This window comes from Protobothrops mucrosquamatus, unplaced genomic scaffold (assembly GCF_001527695.2).
Source record: "Protobothrops mucrosquamatus isolate PMUCROS unplaced genomic scaffold, P.Mucros_1.0 scaffold2031, whole genome shotgun sequence".
Taxonomy (NCBI): Eukaryota; Metazoa; Chordata; class Lepidosauria; order Squamata; family Viperidae; genus Protobothrops; species Protobothrops mucrosquamatus.
The window spans coordinates 12,505-35,152 of NW_015388140.1; the positions used below are offsets into that span (position 1 = coordinate 12,505).

Genomic DNA, 22,648 nt, shown 5'->3' on the forward strand with positions numbered 1-22,648 from the left:
CTACCGTGTTTTCCTTAAAGTAAGACCTACCCCGAAAATAAGCCCTAACTAGATTTTCGGGGTTGAGCCTAATATAAGCTCTACCCCCAAATTAAGCCCTAATTTTGGAGTGAGGCACACACCTAAAAATCAAGCTAGGGCATGGATGGGGGCATGGAGCTGCCCCCGCACCCACTTACCTTGCAGCTAGGCCTCTCCTTGCTGGCCCACTTCTGCGGCATCCCAGGCCTGCATTTCACAATCAGAGGCCTTTCTGGAAGGCCACTGCAGCCAAGAACTGAACTATAGATTCAATCCATAGCTCAGTTCTACAAGGCCTCTGCAGCCGAGAATATTGAATCCATAGCTTGATTCTCGGCTGCAAAGGCCTTCCGAAAAGGCCTCTGACTGCGAAATGCAGACTGAACTCCATTCTCAGCTTCAGAATGAAGCTGCTCCTTTGGGCGGGACTGTTGGTGCTGGAGGTGAGTGGAAAAGACACACACACACACATGCCCCAAAAATAAGACCTGGTGCAAAAAAAAATAAGGTCTTATTTTCGGGAAAACATAGTACCTTGGGAATTCCCAGGGTTTAATTATACAAACTTGTTTCTTTCATTGCTATTACTACAAGAGGCTTTCCCCCAATATCTTATTTTTTGCTGTCTAAATACTGTATGGTGATCCTTAGTTTGGCATTTAGAATACTCAGAAATACTGAAGGTAGAAGCAGCTTATGATATTTGTGTAGCAATGGACACAAACTTCATATAGTAACTATGGTTGCATGCAAGGAATATAAACATAATGTTTCTGTTCCCACAACACCAATGATTAAGTCATCCCTTCTGCCATTTGGTTTACTTGCTTTTGGGGAGAAGCAGCGCACATGACTTGGTCAAGAACATTTTTGGTCCTTTCATCCACCACAAAAGGGATTAATACCTCTTTCTTTGGCATTTTTTTCCATCCTTTGGAGGAAAAATCAAAATCCATTGTATTGTGATTGCAGTTGGCATCACAGTGGAAGCTTTCATGGAGCTAGGTAATCTACATCCAATTCTACCTCTTTTTCACCCCACGTGGCCACAGGGGTACCTGTAACCTGAAATGATCATCAGGGTTTAGTGGGTAGAGAAATATTGTTTTCATGGGTCTTCTTTAGGGTGTATCTCTACCATAGATATCAGAAAGGACAGTTAACATTCCTCTCTTGACAGCACTGAGGTCCATTGAATTTCTACAATAGATACATTGCAGACGAATATGTCCAGATTCAAGACCCAGTTTGCTAACTTGGTGAAGGATAACTTTTATTCCAAACTTACAGTCAAATTTACAATTACTAAAATATCAGTCAATCTTTAATTAAGGTGTTGTTAATGAAGTTGTAATCCTGCTTCACAGATTTCCTGGTGGAAGGATCAGATAGTGATTCTATGCTAACTTATCTGGGAACAAACCCAACTGAATTTGATGGAACTTACTTTAAAATAAAAATCTGTAGGATTGCATAATCATTGGGTTTATTTGAAACACTGACAGTGTTTGAACTCTAAATCAGTTTATTTCATTTCTGAATGCCTTTTCATTTTAACTCCTCAACTTGATTTTAGAATAGATGCTTAAATTAAGGAGGTGTCTTTCAGTACTTCATAGGGCTTCTATCCTATGGCCATAGTCACCATTCTTGATTATTATTTTTTTACCCCAGCTCTGCAGATACCCTAACTTCCACTGAGTGCATCTCAAAGTTTACCCATGAAATGCTGTGTTCTCTTTTATACACAAAGAACTCAGAGAGAATTTTTTTTTTACTCTCCAGATGGCAGCACATTGACTCTTTCACAGTTTTCTCATCTGAGTGTTCTTCCCCAAGACAGAGCCACACACATAGAGCACAATGCATTCTGTTTTTCAGGATTGCACAATTGTGTCTTTTAGCTTGTCCGAAAGCAAATGGACAATCTTTATCTTCCAGAGCAAGCTTAGTCTATCTGCAAGCTTGCAGCTTCATTATATCTCACAGCTGGATAACATAAATGCAAAAGGTTCTGTGGCTGAGTGAATGGTGTTTATTGAAGTGAATTGTTATATTGATTACCTTAATATTGGTTCACAGTACTAACTGCAAGGAGACAGAACTAGAAGGCAGATTATTATTTGCATAGAATCCTTCTGAAGAAGAAATGACTCATCCAAGCCAAGCATCAGCCTCCATAAAATTCACATTTAGGGAAAAAAGACAAAAGGAAAAAAGGAATCCCTCTTGCTTATTAGATAGTTAAAAACATTTATATTCTTTTTGCTTAATTTTGAATCAGAAATAGAGAAATGGAAGAGTAGTTACCATTTTTTCCTCTTGCTGGACACTCCAAAGCACTGGACTTTAAAGACTGACACATGATTTATCGTAAGACTAGAAAAAATCTTCAGGAATTGAGGCATGTCCTGAGATTCTAAAAGCTCTCAATCTGGTGCACTTTTATAATTCCAGCCCACATAAGAACTATGATCTAGAAACTGCATTGTGTACTTAATCTCCTGACTTCTCCTGAGACACAGCAGAGAAGAGATAGCGTCATTCTATGAGGCATGTTACTAAGTACATCTTTGTTCATCTTTGCACTATTGTAGACCCGGTTAGCTTCAGGACCTAGGAATCTTTCTTCCTCTCATGAGCATAATGTCTCCTCTCACTAACAGACTAGATTCCACTGTTTTCATGTCTGGGTTTAGAAATGCAGCAAGTTCAGCACAGGCTGAAGATCCAATGCTCTTGGATCTAAGGAAGCTCCTAGGCGGCCACATGGCAACAATGGTAAGAAATCCCTTTCCAGATTCTTGGATAATACATCGGTTGTGTTCCCTTCTGTTATAAGTGGATTTGGCCTTAATAATTTCTTGTTTAGATTACTGTAACATGCTTAGAATTTAACTATTGCAAACAAAATTATAGCCAGCATGATATATTATGCATTATGCATTCTACAAGTCAAAAAGTACATATAGTACTTCATTTGCTACTTTGTTCTTCTCTTTATTGGCAGATCTCAAGCTTCTCAGATCTCCTTGAGTTTTTGTTTGTTTGTTTGTTTTTTAATAGAACAACATTTCTGTTAATTTTTTGTTAAATTTCACTGCAGGATTTCCAAATGTCCTTCTAATAAAACAACATCTCCTTTCAGTCAAAACTTAAGTTCTGATGACTTCATACATAAATCCATATATTTTTCTTGGCAATACAATGCAACTGATTTCATGCTATTTTCTTTTAGAATAGTGTTGTTGTTGTTTTTTGCTTCCCAATCTAGTCTGCAACCCAGGCATTTCCTTGAAGTCTTCCATCCAAGAACTACCAAGATGTAATCCTGCTTAGCCATGAAGCCCAACCAAGGCCAGCCAGTTATATTCACCTGCTGAGACTCTAGGTAGGGTTAGGGTTGGATACTAATTATATATAGTATCTAGTTAGTTACCTGCATTTAAGGTGAACCTATACAGTAACGCATTTATGGCTACCAGCAATGGCATTAATTTCAGCAATTTCTTTTAGCTGCATTTTCTTTTTGCTATTATTAAATACTCTCCTAATCTAAATGTTAATGAAAGTATATCTGGAGTTTGTACATGAAATGGGGAAGAAGAACAGGTGTCCCAATCTTCTGCAGATCAGTCAGAAGTATTGATTGATTGACTGATTGATTGATTAAATTGATTGTGTGCCATCAAGTCATTTTCAGCTTCTAGAGACTGCATAGATAGATTTTCTCCATGACAATCTATCCCTCACCTGTTCTTTCAAGACTCCCAATGGTGCACTCATCATCACTGTAACTGATGATGAGTGCACCAACTAATTTCTTGTCCACCATGCTGATGGCATCTGATGAGGGCAACAGTGTTGCAATTATATTGTATATTGTTATATTTTATATAAATAAATTCTATCACATTGTTTTCTATCACGGTAAAACCGAAGAATATTAATAAGCCAGCACTGGTCTATGAATGTCCCATTGCCTGCCATTACTATCATATGTGCTTAATCACTGAGTCGAAGAAATGCATTAAAGAGACAAGGCATGAACACTTTCTGTTATGTATGACACCAATACAGATATGGCATAAAAACGAGTGCCAATCATTTGCTATTCACGGCAAATAGATGCCAGTTCTTGTGCAAAGAAAGCAGCTGCCCATTGTAAGCAAGTATTGCCATACAATTATGTTCTGTATTATAAAAGCCTCCAAAGAAATCCTGAATGATGATAACACTCATCATGCTATTTCTTAATAAAGGTCACTTAGCTGTAGAGACTGAATAAACAAGAACCATCTGGAAAAATAATTACCCAAACAGCATCTTGATTAAAATCAAGAAGATATTTAGGGACAGAATAAAGCAAGCCATGAGTAATTCAATAGAAAATTCATGCTTGGCATGCATAAAGTTCCAAGTTTAGGTCCTGGTAACTCAAGGTCATTTTATTGTTGTTTGTCCATCACCGTCATTGAAGACCTCCGCACCATTTTTTTAAAATTACGTTGAGACTAGTTGTGGTATGTGTGCAAAGATGACTGAAGAGACCAATTTGGGCAGGGTATGTCCTCACACATATTGGACACATATGTTGTTGCACTAAGCTCTGGTCTTATGTAGTTTGTGCTTATGTTGTGCTTTAGCAATGCACCAGGTAGGGCAGCTTTGTGCCAGAATTTCCCAGGTGCTTGTGTCTATATTAAGCAACCTCAGAGAGACCTTTAGCGTATCTTTGAAATGTATTTTTTGTCCTCTGTGCAAACATCTTCCAGCCAACTGTTTCCTTAAAAGGAACTGCTTGGATATGTGCTCATCCTGCATATAAGTGACATGACCTGCCCATTGGGTCTGTGCTCTCATCAGCAGTGTATGGACTGAGGGTAGACATGTTCTAGATAAAATTTCAATGTCTGACCCTTTGTCTTGTCATCTGATGCCTAATTTCCTGCAAAGTCAGGTCATATGGAAATGGTTGAGCTGCCTTTCATGCCTTTGACTCATAGTCCGTTTTAGAAGACCCTGGAGAGCAGATGCCCCTCGGTATAGATAAGATTAAACTATAGTCTAATTTAATACAGTGAAGTTTTTATGTCTAATATTGCTGAGGCATAATAAAGTGTTTGAATGTACTCAAATGTTTTAATTTAGTAGAGCCATGTTGTGCTCTGGATATGATTTATTTCCAAAAAAACCCCCTAGAAATAGAAAAATGCTTATTCATTGATAAGTAACTGTTGAATAGCCACAGAATTTAATTTGGGAATGACATTCAAACCTCACATTTCACAACCACTAGAGAGGGGGATCTCAACAACAATAACAACTGTTACTTGTAAAAATCATTTACACTGTTTCAGAGATAATAACTTTCTAACATTGATTAGTAACTGATGCTGAAATGAGATTGGAATTAATCCCAGCTTTCACTGAAGTCTTCCATGTGTCGTGAAATCCTTTCCACTTTCAGTTTTCCTAATTCTTGCCATTTTTTTCTAACTCAGCTTCAATGAGAAAGTACGCATTTTGCAATTAGAAGGCATGAATGTGGAGAAACAGGCTAAAGAATAGAAAGCAATTCTGTTCAAGTAATTCTATGATCACATTAATTAGAAATAGGAAATCTAGTTTCTAGAGTAGTTTTGAAGGATGTCTAAATAAGAAAATAATATAAATAATGAAAATAGGAAAGGGGTAATCTCAAAGGATCTTTCTTTGACGATCTGAACAAAACCTGACTGAATTTAAACAATTGTAGAGTGTTATTTCTAGAATTATTTCCACTTCCTTTAACAGAAGTGACCATAATGGATTTTTCCCAGTAGTGGTAAAGGACCATCCCAATGACAGGAAGAGCTATACTGTTGGGAATATATATTCCCAGAAGAGTCACCTGTGATGGGCAAATTAGAGATGAGGGATTAAACTAAATACAATCCACTGGGGAAGAAAATGTCAACCCATTTCAGTATTCTGCCAAAGAAAAGCAAATAGACATTCACAACCAGGACAATGCGGACACGATACTGGAAAATAAGTCAGCCAGGTTGAAAGGTATAACATGAGCTACTGAGGAAAAATAATAGAGGACAAATATCAATAAGCGCTGGTGCTTATGATGCGGCTGAATTAAAGCTGAAAAGATTTTCCATCTGCTAATGTGGCCAGAGTTAAAAGAAAACTTCAGTGTTGCAAAGATATTCTTAATATTGGGACCACGAATCAAGGATATGTCAAATTTGAACATTAATATTCTGGGTATGAGCAAACTGTAATGGATTGGAATGAGTCACTTCATATCAGAGGAGCATCAGATCTTCTTCTGTGGACAAAAAAAAATTCAAAGAAGAAATGGAAAAACCATCTTTATTAAGAAAAGGCCAATGAATATTTATGGGGATCCAAGAATATGTTTCAACTACAGAATCAGAATAGATAATTTGCACAATACCAAAAAAAAAAAAACTTTCATAAAGACTGGAATGCTATAGTCAGAAGTAAAATTTTATAATGAATAATGAAAAAAATGGGCTCAAGGTATAAAAGAAAGCAGGAGATAGATTAATGATATTCTGCAAAGAAATTTGATGCTGTAACACATGTTTCCTTCCAACCTTCTAAACCAGGGGTAGTCAACCTTGGCTCTTTTATGACTCGTGGACTTCAACTCCCAGAATTCCTGAGCCAGCTAAGTCCACGAGTCATAAAAGAGCCAAGGTTGACTATCCCTGTTCTAAACAATGATTCTATATATGGATATCACTGGATAAACAAGGTCAAAATCAAAATCATAGTTGGAGAAGTTCTATTTGGCCACCAAAAACAGAGCTTCTCTTGATTGAAGTGGAGCTCATGAACTGTATCTTGTAAAATTACAACTTAAAAAGAAAACATATAAAATAATCAGTAAACACTTCAGTAACGTGAGGAAGACAAAGAATAATTTACAGGATTCAATCTGATAAAGAAAGTGCCTCAAAAACTCTAAAATTTCTGACATCATTAATACAAAGACCTGCAAATAAAAATAAAACTTCTCTGGCAAAAAAAAAAAAGTACCAATAGTAATGTTAAAAAAAATGAAAATGTGTCCAACTAAAGGCCCAGTCCCCAAAAAGAGCAAAAGGGGGCAAGGAGTTATATTTAAAGAACCTGAGGATGGCAATTGAATGGAAGGGACAAATGTTTTATTTAAGTGAATTACAGAAACCAAGGAAAATGTTCATTCAAAAGGGCTGCGATAAAAGATCTACTGGAGAAAGAAGATATAGAGAAAAGATAATATGAATATACAGACAAATTATACAAAACAACTTGCCTAAATCAAGGATACATTTGAAGACTTGATAACGGAACAGACATTCTGAAAAGTGAAGTGAAATGAACTCTAGAGAATATTGCTAAAGAAAATTGTAGGGGTTAATGAAATATTAGCAAATCTCCAAAAGCTTAAAAGATCATAAGGTTTCTCAGCAGGGTTGGAAAATATTTTTTTCTTCCATTCAATTGTATCTAAATCTCGGAGACTGCTAAACAAGTGCCTGCAGTTTTCTTGGCAAGATTTTTCTGAAATGGTTTGTCATTGCCTCCTTCCTAGGGCTAAGAGAGAGTGACCGGTTACGATCACCCACCTGGTTGCATGCTTGAGGTGGAACTGGAGCTGATGGTCTTTGATTGATGCCTTAATCAAACTGGTTCTCTGCAGAATGAAGAAGTCAGAGGCATTCTGAGCCGCTGGCCAATTGCCTCCTCCATAAGGATGCAGTGGGTTTTTTTTTCTCAGCTCTATCTACAGTTTGAAATCATATTTTTTTTCTTTTGCTGCCTTTTTTTTCAATCCCAAATTTGGTCCTGCTCTGTTGTTTTTGGGAAGTTTATCTGCTCTTGGTAGGTAGACAGACAGAGTCCCAACCTCTTTATTCAATAACGCTAAACCCCCCTACCCAAAAAAAACCTCTTTAAGAACATTACACCCAATATATTTATGCCTATCTCAGAACACTCCTGCTGATCCAAAGGAACAAGGCAAAAAGAAGGGACAGTATTTGCTACCTTTCCTTTCTGCATGTTTTGCCCTCAGCTCCTGATTGGGAAAATCTTCAGAGAGCGGAACACGTTTGGTTCCCTCAGAGGTCACCAGCTGCTTGGCAGTCATCACATCTCTGGCTCTTTGGGATGCATCTTTTAAAAACATAAAGCAGGATGCTAGAGCTAGTGAGTTACCAAATCTTCCCTAATGAGGACCATTCTGAGAATCCCAAAGAAAGGTCAGTAGAAGAGGAGGCACTGTCATTACTTGCTCTTTCAATCAGAAGGTGATAGGAGAGAGAGAGACAGTGAGATGGTTCCCTGACAAGGGAAGTGAGAGCCTCGCTTTCCACTTCTCTTAAAATAGCCCATTTGAAATATCTGCATTACAATTTGCTGCCAGCTGTAATTGGAGATTATGCATGCATATCAACTCTCCTTTCAAAACATTACATTTTGCATTATTTATCCAGGGAAGCAAAATCTTCCCTGCTTCTCCCTTCTTGCCTATAGCTGGTTTTGAAAGTCTGATACTAAAATCCGTGTTATAGCTTGATTTTTAAAAGAGGAGAAATAGCAAATTGGCCTTACTGGTATCAGCGCCTTTTGGCAAATGTGCCTAGCAACTTGCTTAGTAGAAAAAGACATTCATTGTTTTGGGATATTTCAATGAAAATGATAGTTTAACTGTAGATAGAGTCATATCTGTTATATAATCTTATTTGGCTACAAAGATCAAAGAAGATGATCCCGAATGAGAAGTTGTGGAGGAAAATCAACTGAGGTTAAGAAATACAGGGTTTAGATCATCTTGAAAAAATCTATTTGCAATCCAAGGACATAGATGAGCACAACAGATTTTAACTAAAGATTGGTTTTAAACATGTGGCACATGCACTCACATTTCTTCACTTATATTTCCAGCAACACCACACAATCACATTATCTCAGACCTCTTCATTTTTCAACAGATGTCTCTGCACAAAATATTGACTCTAGCATATTCAAGCATCAACTGATTTCAGACATAACCAACGCAGTCTATAAATTAGATGCTAGGCAGAAGTCAGCAGAAAGGTTTCTTAGATTCCTCTGGCTTATCACCATATACAAGACTTCTATTTGTGCTGGTTCTTGGTGAAGGTGGACAAAAAGCTTGATCAGTAGCTACTGTTTGTTTTTGCTTATATTAATGCTAGGCTTTAACTCTGATGAGAGCAGCTGAATGGAAAGGAGGAAGAGGTAAGGCAATGCATTTGAATGTCTGTGGAGATTCTCAGTCATCCAGGTCATGGTTATCCCAGCTGCTTTTTCAAGAGGCAGCTGGACTTTCTTGAAGAAGCTGAAGTTTCTTGGATGAGAAGCGAAACATCTTCAAAGAAAAACAAGAAAGTCCAGCTGCCTCTTGAAAAAGCAACTTGGGACAATGCATTTGAAAAGAAATAGCATAGGTAGTAGTAACTTTGAAGGCCACATTCTGTAATGTTAACACTGAAGGTGGTTGAGAATGCAACTCCCAGCATTACTGTTTTGTGCAGCATATATTAACATTGCTACAAAAGCTCCCCGTCTCTCTAAACTCCCCAATTTAAAAAGGGCCCAATGAGAGGCTTCCCTCATAAGATATGCACTTGAGAGTTTATTTACAAAGAGAGGAAATTCACACAGACACTTTAGTCATCTTCTTGTTGTTGTTATTGTTCAGTCTCTAAGTCGTGTCCGACACTTCGTGATCCCATAGACCAATTAGTCATTTTGCTGCTAAGTATAGGAACAACATGCTCCACCCAGGAGTATTTCTCAGCAATTCTCTCTTCCTTTGAAATAAATTTCTGAAGCAAATTCTTGTTCAACAGTCGGGAAGAGAACCTGAAAGAAACAAATGGCAAAGAGATTATCTGCTAGCATTCGCAAACGTATTTTCACATTTGTGTAAATCTTGAGTACCTCTCAGTATTATACTAAAGTACCGTCAGATAACACGTTGATGGCAGAAAATGGCTTGCTACAGGACTCTACAATGAAGAGAATGAAGTCAAGGCCTTTTCCTCCACACTTAATTACCCATGACTGAGCAGTTCTCCAAGAACTCACAGCTGATAGGTAGAAAAAAATGTACAAACTTTTGAATATAGTGATGTCCAATACTGATATTTAATCATTGGTGACATCCAGTGAACTTGCCTTGGTGACCATAGCAACTGCATGCCAACTAGCTTTCACAATGGGTCAACTTTGGGGGTGGGGGAGGGAACAGAAGCATTTGTCAGCCACAACATCTTATGACCAGCACACCAGACAAATAATATACTTTGTAACAACAGAATATCTTGCCATGACAGCTTTTCTCTTATTATTATCTATGCATTATCTGGTCAGGAAGCTTCGGAGATATGATATTTGCATGATTAGTTAAGCCTGAATAATTATTTCTCCTATTTGGAAAACTTTGGTTCTATGTTGGTTTCTTAACTATGATATAAACACGGTCTTTCTGAAGCAGAAAAATGATAATAATGATGATGATGATGATGATGATGATGATGATGATGATGATGATATTGTTCAACTATGTGAATTTTGAAATGATGTTCTGATTCACAAGTATAAATTAGCATATATCTTTCCTGGAAAAAAATTACATAGTTCTCTCATATCCCTTTAGCTTAGTTCTATTCTATTCTACTCAGAAATGTCATTGCTATAGGAGTTAAATCTATCACACAGCTATGCTTTTTAATCTTTCCACAAATGCCGTAGTGGCCTTCTTCTGTTTTATTACATTGCTTCCTGACTAGCTTTCCAATTAATTTTTACAAGTTTTACTTGATGTACATTTCTAAGGCACTCAGTTTATCCCATTTTCATGTAAAAAAAGCAACTCTATGCTATCTATATAAGGTGGAATTGTGATGTACTCCAGTGGTATCTGATAGTGCTGCTGAACTCAGAGGGAAAAAAAGGTGCTTTGGAGTGCCTGGATGTAACTGCCCAACTCTAGGATAAGCTGCTTTTTAAGTAGTTACAGACAGATGTTTTGGGTGCACTCCTGTATGCTCTAAACTAAAGCATCTTCTTACTTTCATATCTGAAGCACTGTGAGGCACTATGGTCTAGCAAGTGTCAATGATGTCACAATAAATAAAAGTGCCCAGTGTCAACTGCTTGATTGCTCCCATTTGGGTCCTCCGGTTCATTTCATTTTAATTGGGAACTAGAATGGCTCATTAAGTCATAAGCTGTATCTTATTTCCTGGTTTGTGGTCCTGCTATGTTACAAAACAAGCAATCCAAAGTTACGGGTTCACACACTAAACAAATCATAGATAGAAACAACCTGAGTCTAGTTTAAGCATATGGTAGTTTCATTCATCATAAGCCCATGATGTTCTAGTACAATCTCTGACTTTTTGTTTCTTGTTTTTGGATTGATATTTAGCTGCACTGACAATTAATCTTTAACTCAGAATATTTGTGTTTTACATTTTAAGGTATCTATCTCTGGATCATTAATTCTCATTTCAGAGACTACAACTTGGTAGGCATGCCTAAGGCATTCTTGTAATGCATATGAATAAACCTATGTTCCCATTTTTACATTAATATGGAATTCTGACACAAAGGGTAGCAGCACTGGAGTGAAACAGAAGCAATACATTTCTTGTAACTAATGGTTACATTGAAACTGACAGACGTAAAACAATCAATATTTCTTTGAAATTTGGGTGTCCTTGACAGAACGTTATCACCTTCAGGATGAACTGTGTAATAACCTGAATAGATCATCAAGTGATTTCTGAATACACTCATGATAGTAGACTATAGTAGTTGGGTCAGGAACTACCTAAAAGCATGGTGCTCTGATCCCAAAGCATTTAAGTTTTTTTCCAGTTTCTGAGATCAGAAAAATAGGAACAATGAAAACAATGAGCATATAATTGGAGAGATTCTTAATAAATATCTATTATTGAACTTTAAATAGTTATTTAAATATCCACCTGGCATTAGTAAGTCTCAAGTATTGTGTACAGTAATAAATTATGCATTCCTGATTTTCTGCTTATGAAATACTTTGGTTGGAGGTTTTAGTTGTTTCCTGGAACAAGGGCTTTACTGTATCATGGCTTCATGTCAGCACTTAGGTCATGTGTATGAAACAGCGTAAGTGGGGGAGAAAATGGACTGAACAACTGGGATTTTAAGCATGTGAAGTACTACTTTCCTGATGTTACTTACAACATTAAACAATACAATATTTAATCTAAAGTATACTAGCAGCTCTGTTCAAAAAAAGGAAAGGAAAGAGAGAGACACACACAGAGATATAGCAATATAGATACATACACACACACACACACATATACAAAGTTTTCATAAAGCATTCAGCACCCTGTTCCAAACAAGTCTTGCTAGAGTACAGATCCTCCCTCTAGCCTGAAAACTTTGATCATGATATCTGATATCATTCTTCACTTGTTTTTCATACCTATATTACCAACATCATGCCTACCATATATACATATGAATTATAGCATGATTGTGCTGGAATGGAATTCTGGGAGCTGAAATTCAAATATATCTGAATACATATACAATCTGAAGAGCATCCGATTAATAAAAGATCTGGTGACATATTTAATTATCTGACTTTTCTTCTTGTTATACCTATGATTATCACCTCCCCTTTTTAAAAAAAATCTTCCCTACCTTCTTATTCATTGCTGCATTTCTTTTATTTGAATTTATGACCTGTTTTGCTTTTAATGCAGATATTCAAGGAGGCTTGCAATAAATAAAATGCTCTGATCCCCAAACTAAAACAAGGCTATGACTTAAAATAATACAACTTTTATTTTTTTCCCCCTCATTGCTAAAACTTACTAACTTTAGTAGCATCAGCTGTCATGGGATACAATGACAAACATTGGGAATTTTCTACTATACCAAATGAACAATTGGCCTGGCTCTTTTCTAAAGGAATCATGCTATACCATATATTTTGGCAAAACACTTTCCTCCATTTAATGTAACGCCTCTTTTTTATGATTCCAGAATGTTGAGTGGCCAAAACAACATCCACTTTCCTCTTTGAAGCAAAATGTAAACATGTTATTTTTTTATTTTTTTTTTAAAAAGAGAAACTGCAAAACAAATTCCACGCAAGAGAATGACAAGATGGTTCCCGAATTGTATGTGAGCCTTCTCTTTGCTCATAAATTAACTAGGCCAGGACCTGATTACTTTACTGAATGAGTGCCAGGAATCTGCATTTAGGTATTTGTGCCAACCTTATTTTCTTTAATGAGTCACAAATGGATCTCTGTATGCTTGGTGATCTTTCTATCCTTCCCAAAGAAACTTAATTCTCTAACTGTTTTCTTCTATTTTTTTTTCTTTCTTTCTACAGTACATCGCATTTGCCTCCCTCTTCTTCATTCTGGTTTCCATCACCACCTTTTGCCTCGAGACCCATGAGAGATTTAATCCTATCGTTAACAAGACAGAGAAGGAAATTGTTGGCAATGACACCCAGGTGCGGGTCTATCAGGAGACTGAGACGGAGGCTTTCCTAACCTACATTGAAGGGGTCTGCGTGATTTGGTTTACTTTTGAGTTTCTGATGAGGATCATTTTCTGCCCCAACAAGATGGAATTTATCAAAAATACCTTGAATATCATTGACTTTGTGGCCATTCTCCCTTTTTACCTGGAGGTTGGACTCAGTGGCCTGTCTTCCAAAGCCGCTAAGGACGTCTTGGGCTTCTTGCGGGTGGTCCGGTTTGTGCGAATTCTGCGAATTTTCAAGCTGACCCGCCATTTCGTAGGACTGCGGGTTTTGGGTCATACTCTCCGCGCCAGCACAAATGAATTCTTGCTGCTCATCATCTTCTTGGCACTGGGCGTCTTAATCTTTGCCACGATGATCTACTACGCTGAGAGAATAGGTGCTAAACCCAATGACCCTAGTGCCAGTAAACACACACATTTTAAAAATATTCCCATTGGCTTCTGGTGGGCTGTTGTCACCATGACTACCCTGGGCTACGGAGACATGTATCCTCAGACTTGGTCAGGCATGCTGGTGGGGGCCCTCTGTGCTCTCGCAGGCGTGCTGACCATTGCCATGCCTGTACCCGTCATTGTGAACAATTTTGGAATGTATTACTCCTTAGCTATGGCTAAGCAGAAGCTACCAAAGAAAAAAAAGAAGCATATCCCGCGGCCGCCCCAGCTGGGATCCCCCAATTATTGTAAATCTGTCATAAACTCTCCACACCACAGTACTCAGAGCGACACATGCCCACTCGCCCAAGAAGAAATGTTAGAAATTAACAGAGCAGGTAGGAAACCTCTTAGAGGAATGTCCATCTGACTTTTAATCTCCATCCTTTCTAGAGCTTGAAAGATTCAGTCAGACTGCATTCTTAGCCCAATGGATAGCACGTTATCCCATTACTGTCCCACTGCCACAAATGGAATCATGTGTGGGACATACAGGTTGCAGGGACTAATGGCAAACAGGAGAAGCTGATAAACAAAATTTAGCAGTGCACAGGTTTGTAAGGAGCCCTCAGATCAGTCCTGTTTAACAGGATACTTAAAGGCTCTGAAGGAATAACTAGATTGAGCAGAGGAATATTTTCAGTTCTACAATTTTTACTGACAGACTACATTTTTTATTTCAAGATGGTTCACAAAGTTTGCCTGCTGCCTAGCATATTGGCAGTCAAGCGCACAGTTTTTGCCCCCAAAAGAAAACACAAACATACAGTACATTTCCCCCTAGCTTGCTACTCTTTCCTTTTATACTTAGCTACCGATACATCTAAAGTTGCAGAAAACCAATGAGTTTGGGGGATTAGAAGAACAAAGCAAACAGCAACTTACATCTACATGCAGATCCATAAGAAAAACATTTTTCCCCCAAGTGGTTATTTACGTATTAGAATGGCAGCTTAGATTTCTTAAAGACATGGTGATGAGGTTCAGAAAGACACACAGCTAAGGATTTTATTCTGTGGCAGGCAATTCCAACCCAGTAGAATCATACAGAAGCTTAGTACTTAGCATTCAAAACACGAGGCTCATCAATGCTTTCTCCTGAAAACAGTCTACAATCAACAGCTTCTTCAACCATCTACTATTAAAAGGCTGATGGAAAAAGGGGAGCTTGGTGGCCATTGGGGCAGATTTCTTCTGAAGAGGCTTGAGCGATAATTTCACAGGGTATCTTTTAAAAAAAAAAATAGAGATAAATGAAAGCAATAAGAAAATAATTCCATTCAGACAAAACTATTTTTCACATTGGTTCAACATAGAGGTTGGGGAATAAAAATACTAGTCATCATGGAATATGTTATAATATCCCATGGCTAGTGGTCAGTTATGGGACTGTCTCAGTTTTATGAGACTCCTCAAAAGAGCACACAAATGTACAGGGCTTTGATCTGATTAGTTCAACCCCATAGTCTACCTCTATCCATGGAATATCATTGACCTATTCTGTGGGGGGGAAATGTAATTTTAAGAAAAACAGATACCAATTATTTTGGCTGGTGAAATCTATATAAGTTGCAAGCCATGTGCAATATTCAGCCTAAGTGTTGGGGGGGGGGACATTTCTGATTGGTATATATTGAGAAAAAAATTGTTTATACAGCAGTTCATGCTACTCTTTAGGGGTAAGAATCTGTTTAAAGGATGAGCTTATGATGGTCTTGCAGTACCATTTATTTGTTTACTTTTGTGGAAAATATAATTTATTGCTCCATGTGGTGAGGACTCTTCTCTTTCCATCTCATAGCCATGCATGTGGATGCTATTGAAAGAACACAAAAGAAGTATAACTTTCCTTTGTGTGTGTGGCTTCACCAATGCCAAATGCTAATTTCTAAGAGATGACAAAGAGATAGTACAACTTTTCAGTTATTTCGTTGTGGAACTTGAAAATCCATCCAGATGGGTAAACTTTTCATTTTTGCCTCTGTTTTTCCTGTGGATTTTTTTTTAATTCTTTAATTTAATTTGAAGACTTCCATTGCTCCAGGCTGGCCACAATCCATGCAATGACTGCCTCTTTACTATTTTACCCTTTGCACATACCTACGCATTCTTCTCAGGTTGCAAATGCTTATCACAAAGTCGTCACCAAGAATAATTTAACTTCTTCATGAGTAAAGAAGTACATGTATGATTCTGTAACACAGGGACAATAAAACGATGCTTACAAAGCAGTTGGCTACATACTTCCAATTGCTGAACAATGTCCCTGCTTATTGGGTGCCTGTAGTCCAGAGAACCAATTGGTTTTCATGAAGGCTCTAAAATCATATGTGACCCATGTGTGTAAAAAGAGTTTGTGGCCACCTGTTATCATTGGTCTATTTCTTCTCACATGTGGAATTATGTGCAGTATGAAGTGAACTGTACTGTATATGATATAAGCCAAGCAGCTCTTTTGTACTGGTTATGACTGGGCTAGAACTTCTATGCAGCCCAGTTCATGTTAGGATGTCCACAAATGATTCTATACATGAAAAGGGTTATGTGCAGAAAACAATTGGCCAGCTTGCATGCATGAGCCTTAAAGTCAACAGTTTGTTTGTGCTTTTCATCAGCTCCAAGAGCCCATTTGTAATTTGTTTAATAGAGTTGGATTACAGTACCTGGTTGTTTATTCAATACAATAGAAGCAAATGTTTAATCTTAATTGGCAGGGAAGGCATTGAGGAGTTGAGGAGGATTCTGTCATATCCAGAATCAAGAGATCTGGAGATTCCAAATAAATCCTATTTCCTGTATACGAATGCCATCATAAGTTAAACTTCTAAATATCAGTCACAGGACTTAGATATCCCAACCCTGGAAGTGAAAATAAACCAAAGAGAATCACAACCAACACTCAATTATCAGTGGATGTTGACCTATAAAGTAGATAGCATCTGAGAAGGAATGTAGATGCCCACTTTATCCTAGGTTTCTTTAATTACCCTCTTTTTCATATCTGAAGAAACATGCTTTCTTTACAGTTTTGTTATAATTTCTACCATGTAGTGATCAGCTACTTTGCTGTATAGAATACAAAGAAATAGCTGCTTCAGAGGCAGATTTAATGAATGTTCTGTGCACCTTGCAATAAGATATTGATCAGCGATAGTCTGGTGCAGTAGGAAATTTTAAAATTAGATTATTTTATCTAATGTACTAAAATATCCCAAAATTTTATTTAAATCTCCCTCTAATGACTTCTGCTAGTAGTAGCATTAGTAACACTTCCGGTGGAAAACTATTCCTTCATGTTTGCACAAGTATCTGTTTTCTCCAGCTTTTACAGTCCACATTAACGAAGAGACATATTATTATTATTATTTTCTTCTAAAGAGTTTTGGAGTGATTAAAAGGCTACTGAAAAGAGTAAAATGGGTGCATTTGTTCATCAGATTTCAAGCTGTCAACAGTCAAAGATAAATATTTGATGTTCTTCCTGTGTTCGGTGCAACTTTCCAGTGTTTAGAAGTAGGGAACATGTTCTAGGCTACCAGATGAACTGAAACAAATGATCTCAGGCCAAGTCCAACCAATGTAGTAAAGGTACGATAAAGGATAATATGTCGGTTTGTTGACTAAGGTGATATGAGCCTAAGTACCACACCATTTCATTTAGGATGGTCTAGTTGTCTCATTTTGGAGAATTCATTAGAACCCGCTTCACTACAGGATTGCACTACCTACCTCATAATGGATAGTTTACTTTAATAGAACTGTTTTGCCTTATTGAAGGAAAAAGTGATTCCTGATTTTAGTTGCACAGCAGCAAAATTATTAAGCCAACGAGGTATATTTGAATGCAGTAAAAGTCAGGCAAGATGTTGTGTTTGGTGAGCATATTTGCAGTTTTCAGCGCTTGATGTGAGCACTTTCACAAAATGGTTGCCAAAAAAGCATTTAACCTCCTCATGCACGTAGATTGTTCCATCGCAAAATACCCATGTATCTAATGGCAGGTTAGTGATGGTGCTTCCTGCCATCCCCTCTAATAATTTCTCCTCCCCCTATTATCAAAATGCAGTCTGTAATCTCATGCTAGTTTTGCCTTTTTCCTGGAACCTCTGCAGTCAGCCACCATTATTATTTTCTAAGAATGCCTGAGGGTCCATGTGAGTCCATAGACAGTGTAGCAAATCTATATGTATAAACAGCTGACTGCTTTGCAGGAAAACAGCTTCCCACTGTTTTAATTACAGAAAAAAAACTGGTGGAGCATAGCATGTGCTTGCAATATCCACAGGTATAGCAACGCTCCCTTTACCTAACCCAAATGGAACTATACAATGACATGTCATCACTGAGAAGTCAAGTTTGTTCTTCACATGCAGAAGGCCTCAGAGTCCATCTCCAATATATTCAGGGGGAACTTGGAAATGGTATTGCTCCCATTTAATAAAAACAATATGCACCAAGCAGGACCAGTGGTTATGCTCAGTAGAAGCCAACTGCTCCATCCCATTGACAACAACCCTAAACTTTATCCTTCATTAAATGGTAATTCAACTCATTCCACCCCCACTGAGGTATCAGACGTAAGACAAAAATGAAGATATTCCAGTCTTCAGATTTATAACAGGCTTAAATAACCGATACATAAATACTTGTTTGTTTTAATTTGGGGCTAGTTATTTTCATGTTCTTTGGACTGGAGTCCTTGCCCTTCTTGATAACTTTATCAGGACCAAGAGGGAGTGAAAAATCACCAGAGATTTCATGTTAACAGGCCCTTTGTTTACAAAAAGGAACAAAGACCAAAAAAAGCACAATACTATTTGTTTCAATCACTTAATTTAACACCCTTTGCTGCAATGATCAAGGCATAAGTGTGATTCAGCTACTCGTAGACCAGAGAAAGGGATATAAACACATTACATTTCCATGAGAAACCCAGGAAAATGGAGTTTATATAGCAAGCTTTCTCCTTTGAGCCTGTTAGATTGAGAAATATTTTAGAGGTCTTGCTAACACTGCATTAAACATTTCTCTGATGAGACTGATGAGGCTGGAGAAACTCACTGTGTGATTGCATGATAGCATACAATAGGAAGTCGGAAGTCTAAAGCATGATGAGGTTGAGGAGGAGAAGATGGCTGATAGATGCAGTTTTAATATACAGAGTTTATAATGCTTATTCACATCTTATAAAGGATCATTTGGGACGGATCCATTCTGAACTGAAACAGCAAAGTGTAAACAATGGCATATCGATATTTTTGATTCTTTTGAGACACGAAAGTGAGATTTATATTCCAGATTTATATTGAAAGTCTATTTCACTTTGGCTCTCTGCTTTTATATGTCAGAGAACACAAGTAGAAATTGAACAGAATTTGAAGACTTGTTTACTTATTTCCCAAACTTGCACTGAATTTGAGTTATTACTGGAACATTTCATCCACCCTTGACTTAATTTGTCTCCCTAGAATCAACCATCATGGTCTAAAATTCTACATTTCTTTATTAAAACATATGAGGTCAAATAGTATGCATTGTGTTTTCTCCTCCAAAATGATCTATACTAAAGGATTAGGTTAAAAGATAGGGACTGACTCAAAGTAACCCCCTCAGTGGCTGAGGTAGACTAGATACTGAGGTTCCCTGGTTCTCGGCTTTCACATTCACTGCAATACTAGCCTGGCTGTCTTTTCAGCATATTCCATGTCTTTGTACTTAAAAGAAATAACTCAGTGATGATGCTGTTTATGGTTATCCCAATTTGAAATTCTAGCTTCAGCAATGCAATATAATCTCTGTCTAGGAATGTCTAAATCCTGAATTCAGTCATGTGTGATTAATAAATAGAGGCAACTGTGTTACAGTTCCTTAAATACCAAGATTGGACAATCATTCACTCTGCATGCAATGAAACCCTAGCAGCAATGTTATGTATTTGACTTTGGAAATTTGTGAATGTGAATGTCAGTCACCCAATTGAAACTGGGTAGGAACAAAATGAGCATCTCTCTACCTTGTGGCATTATCCAAATCTATTTGCTTCACTGAAAATGATGCAATCACAGGTCACGTTGACAGCCATCTGACCTTCAATGGTCATTTTCTGTACCAGTGCTGATCAACATCAATGCAGCTGCACTAAAAAAAAAATCCAAGATAATAATCTGATCAGAATTCGGAATTATGTCTTAAAATCAGAATTTGTAATAAGATGGGAAGCCTAAAGCATGGGTGATTTGAATCCTAGAGCTGGTGATAAAGTTTATACTAGGCCACTAACAGAAAACAAATGATGATTAGCTTGCACAACTAGAAAAGGGAGCAAACAATCATTTCATAAGAATCTTTTCAGCGTACTTTTTCTTACTCTCTTATACATGATGTAAACTTCTGCTGAGGTTCTTCTGCATCTGCTATTTTCATTAACTAACCATTCTTGCGCTCATGGTCCTTCACATTCATTCCCACTCCATGAATGGCATAGATCCCATGATCACCATGTTGAAGTGTTTATTATCTAAGAATGAATCTAAACTCAGGGATCTTAAAGGGTAACGGAGAGAGGTAGTATCCACATTAAATCTTCCTCTCCCAGCTGTACATTGAATGTAATATAATGTTTGACTTGTGCATAGCGCATCGTAACAGAACATTGCTATGGTTTTAGTATGATTTCATAGATAGGGCTACTATCTATGATAGGCCGTAAGTACTGCAAGACCACTTCAAGTTCCGAGGTACATTTTTGGAAGTGCTGCTGGGAACAAACCGTTTTTTCAGGATTATCCAACTGTAACTTTCCAGAGTGACCTGTAAAGGAAAGACTGCCTGAACTTCTCGTGCTTATTTTTAACCCCTTGCTTCAGCGGTCAGTAAACCATTGTGCTACCTCACTCATTAGTAGAGGTATGAGATATTGTGTCTCTAAAAATGGGGGTATTGTCTAGGAGGGAGATCACAGTGTTGGCCAGTAAGGTTTGAGAGAGATTATTGGCTGAAAGATCTTTACTGGGACCTACATTTCCTGGAGGGATCCAATTCAACACACTGGTGAGTAACTACTCACAGGTAGGTTGGGTTTAAGGGCCTCTGGATTTAGTATGCTAAACTAAATTTTATCAAGGTAAGCTTTGTTGCTACAAAGATGACATTGAATCACACACTTAGATACGTGCATAAGATAATTCTAAGTTTTATGAAAAGCAATATTACTGGTTCAAAAAGCTAAAAAAACTATAAAGCTTTGAGATAGTTAAAATCAACTTCTGTATAGAAACAACTGAAGTCTTTACATGTTCTTCATGTTTCTCTTTTTCTCTCTTTCTCACTATTTGGTTTATTTATTTGTTTATTTATTTATTTACTCCTATATGTTGCTTCCAACTTATGTATGTTACAGACTGTCACATTTTATATTCTGAAGTTTTTCTTCAATTGTCATCAACCTGAGTTCCATACTGGGCAACAGAAGGACATTAGAGTACAGTTCTTTAAATCCAAAACAACAAGGGATATCACAGGCTGTAGGTAAACTCCACTGAGGTTGTGACACACACACAAATCCTGATGAAAAAGGTATAAATACCAAAAGAAAAAGTAAGTACTTGATGCAACATGGCACTAATTGGCTATGTTGCTCTCTTTAGTACTATCTGCATGGGAAACAAGTTAAGATGCATAGCTCTCCAGCAGAATAATTCCAAAATGTATCCGCTGTAAGAGGATTCCACCACTGTTTTCAAAATCACTTCTGTCATAGCTCGAAGCTGTACTTGTATCCATCGTCTTTCTGAGCTGTCATTTTCTCATGTCATCATTACTTGTCTGAGTTTTCTTGTCTCTTCTGTAATTCTTCTCTGTTATAATTAATGGCAAATGTGCTACTCTACCCTTAACAATCAAAATGAGTCGACTGGTTTTCAGTGGAACTACTCCTAAGAGAGTAACAAACAATGGAGCAGAATTGGAATCCTTTTGGAATTCCACTGGAGCATAACATTTCTTTCTGTGCAGAGTCTGCTGCACAAGATAGACAGATATTTTGCTAATCTAGAGCCTGACTGAAAATGTCCCTTTTATTTTCAATGAAGCAAATCTAGATAGGTGCTTTTGTGTTTATTTCTCAATAAAAGAGAAATAAATATATGGCTGTAATCTATAATACTGTATTATTCTGAATGAAGAAGGCTGGATCCTAATCTGTCATATATTAGTTGAGCATAACTTAAACCACAGTGATTAAAGCATGAGTAACAAAAACCATTAGAAATATGCATAAATTATAAGGAGTGGGGTGGGAAGAAGAGCAAACAAAAAGGATATTAATGATTCATCTCAAGAACCCCCAAATTCTTAACTTAATAATGTAAAGTGCAATTTCTCAGAAGTGAGTTAAATGTAATTGTATTGGAATTTTACCAAATCTAATGAAACCATGTATATAATCAAACAAATATTTTTACTTGGAACTAAACTAATAGCTAAATAACTTGCTCTCAGTTAATGCATAAACAAAAATGGATTTTTACGGAGAAAGAAAATCCTATTTTTAAGTTAATTTAAACATTTATTTATTTTTAAAAAATATGTTTTAAGT

The 22,648-nt window shown here is 37.2% G+C and overlaps 1 protein-coding gene across 1 annotated transcript in view; it reads left to right on the plus strand.

Moving 5' to 3' along the window:
* Positions 1 to 2,667: 2,667 nt before the first annotated feature.
* The window catches only part of LOC107294637 (potassium voltage-gated channel subfamily C member 1-like), a 31,094-nt gene continuing 11,113 nt past the window's right edge, over positions 2,668 to 22,648 (plus strand). Inside the window, exons 1-2 of the mRNA XM_015823888.1 lie at positions 2,668 to 2,802; positions 13,457 to 14,390. Of these exons, the coding sequence (XP_015679374.1) occupies positions 2,668 to 2,802; positions 13,457 to 14,390 (1,069 nt within the window). The remainder of the gene's footprint in view (positions 2,803 to 13,456; positions 14,391 to 22,648) is intronic.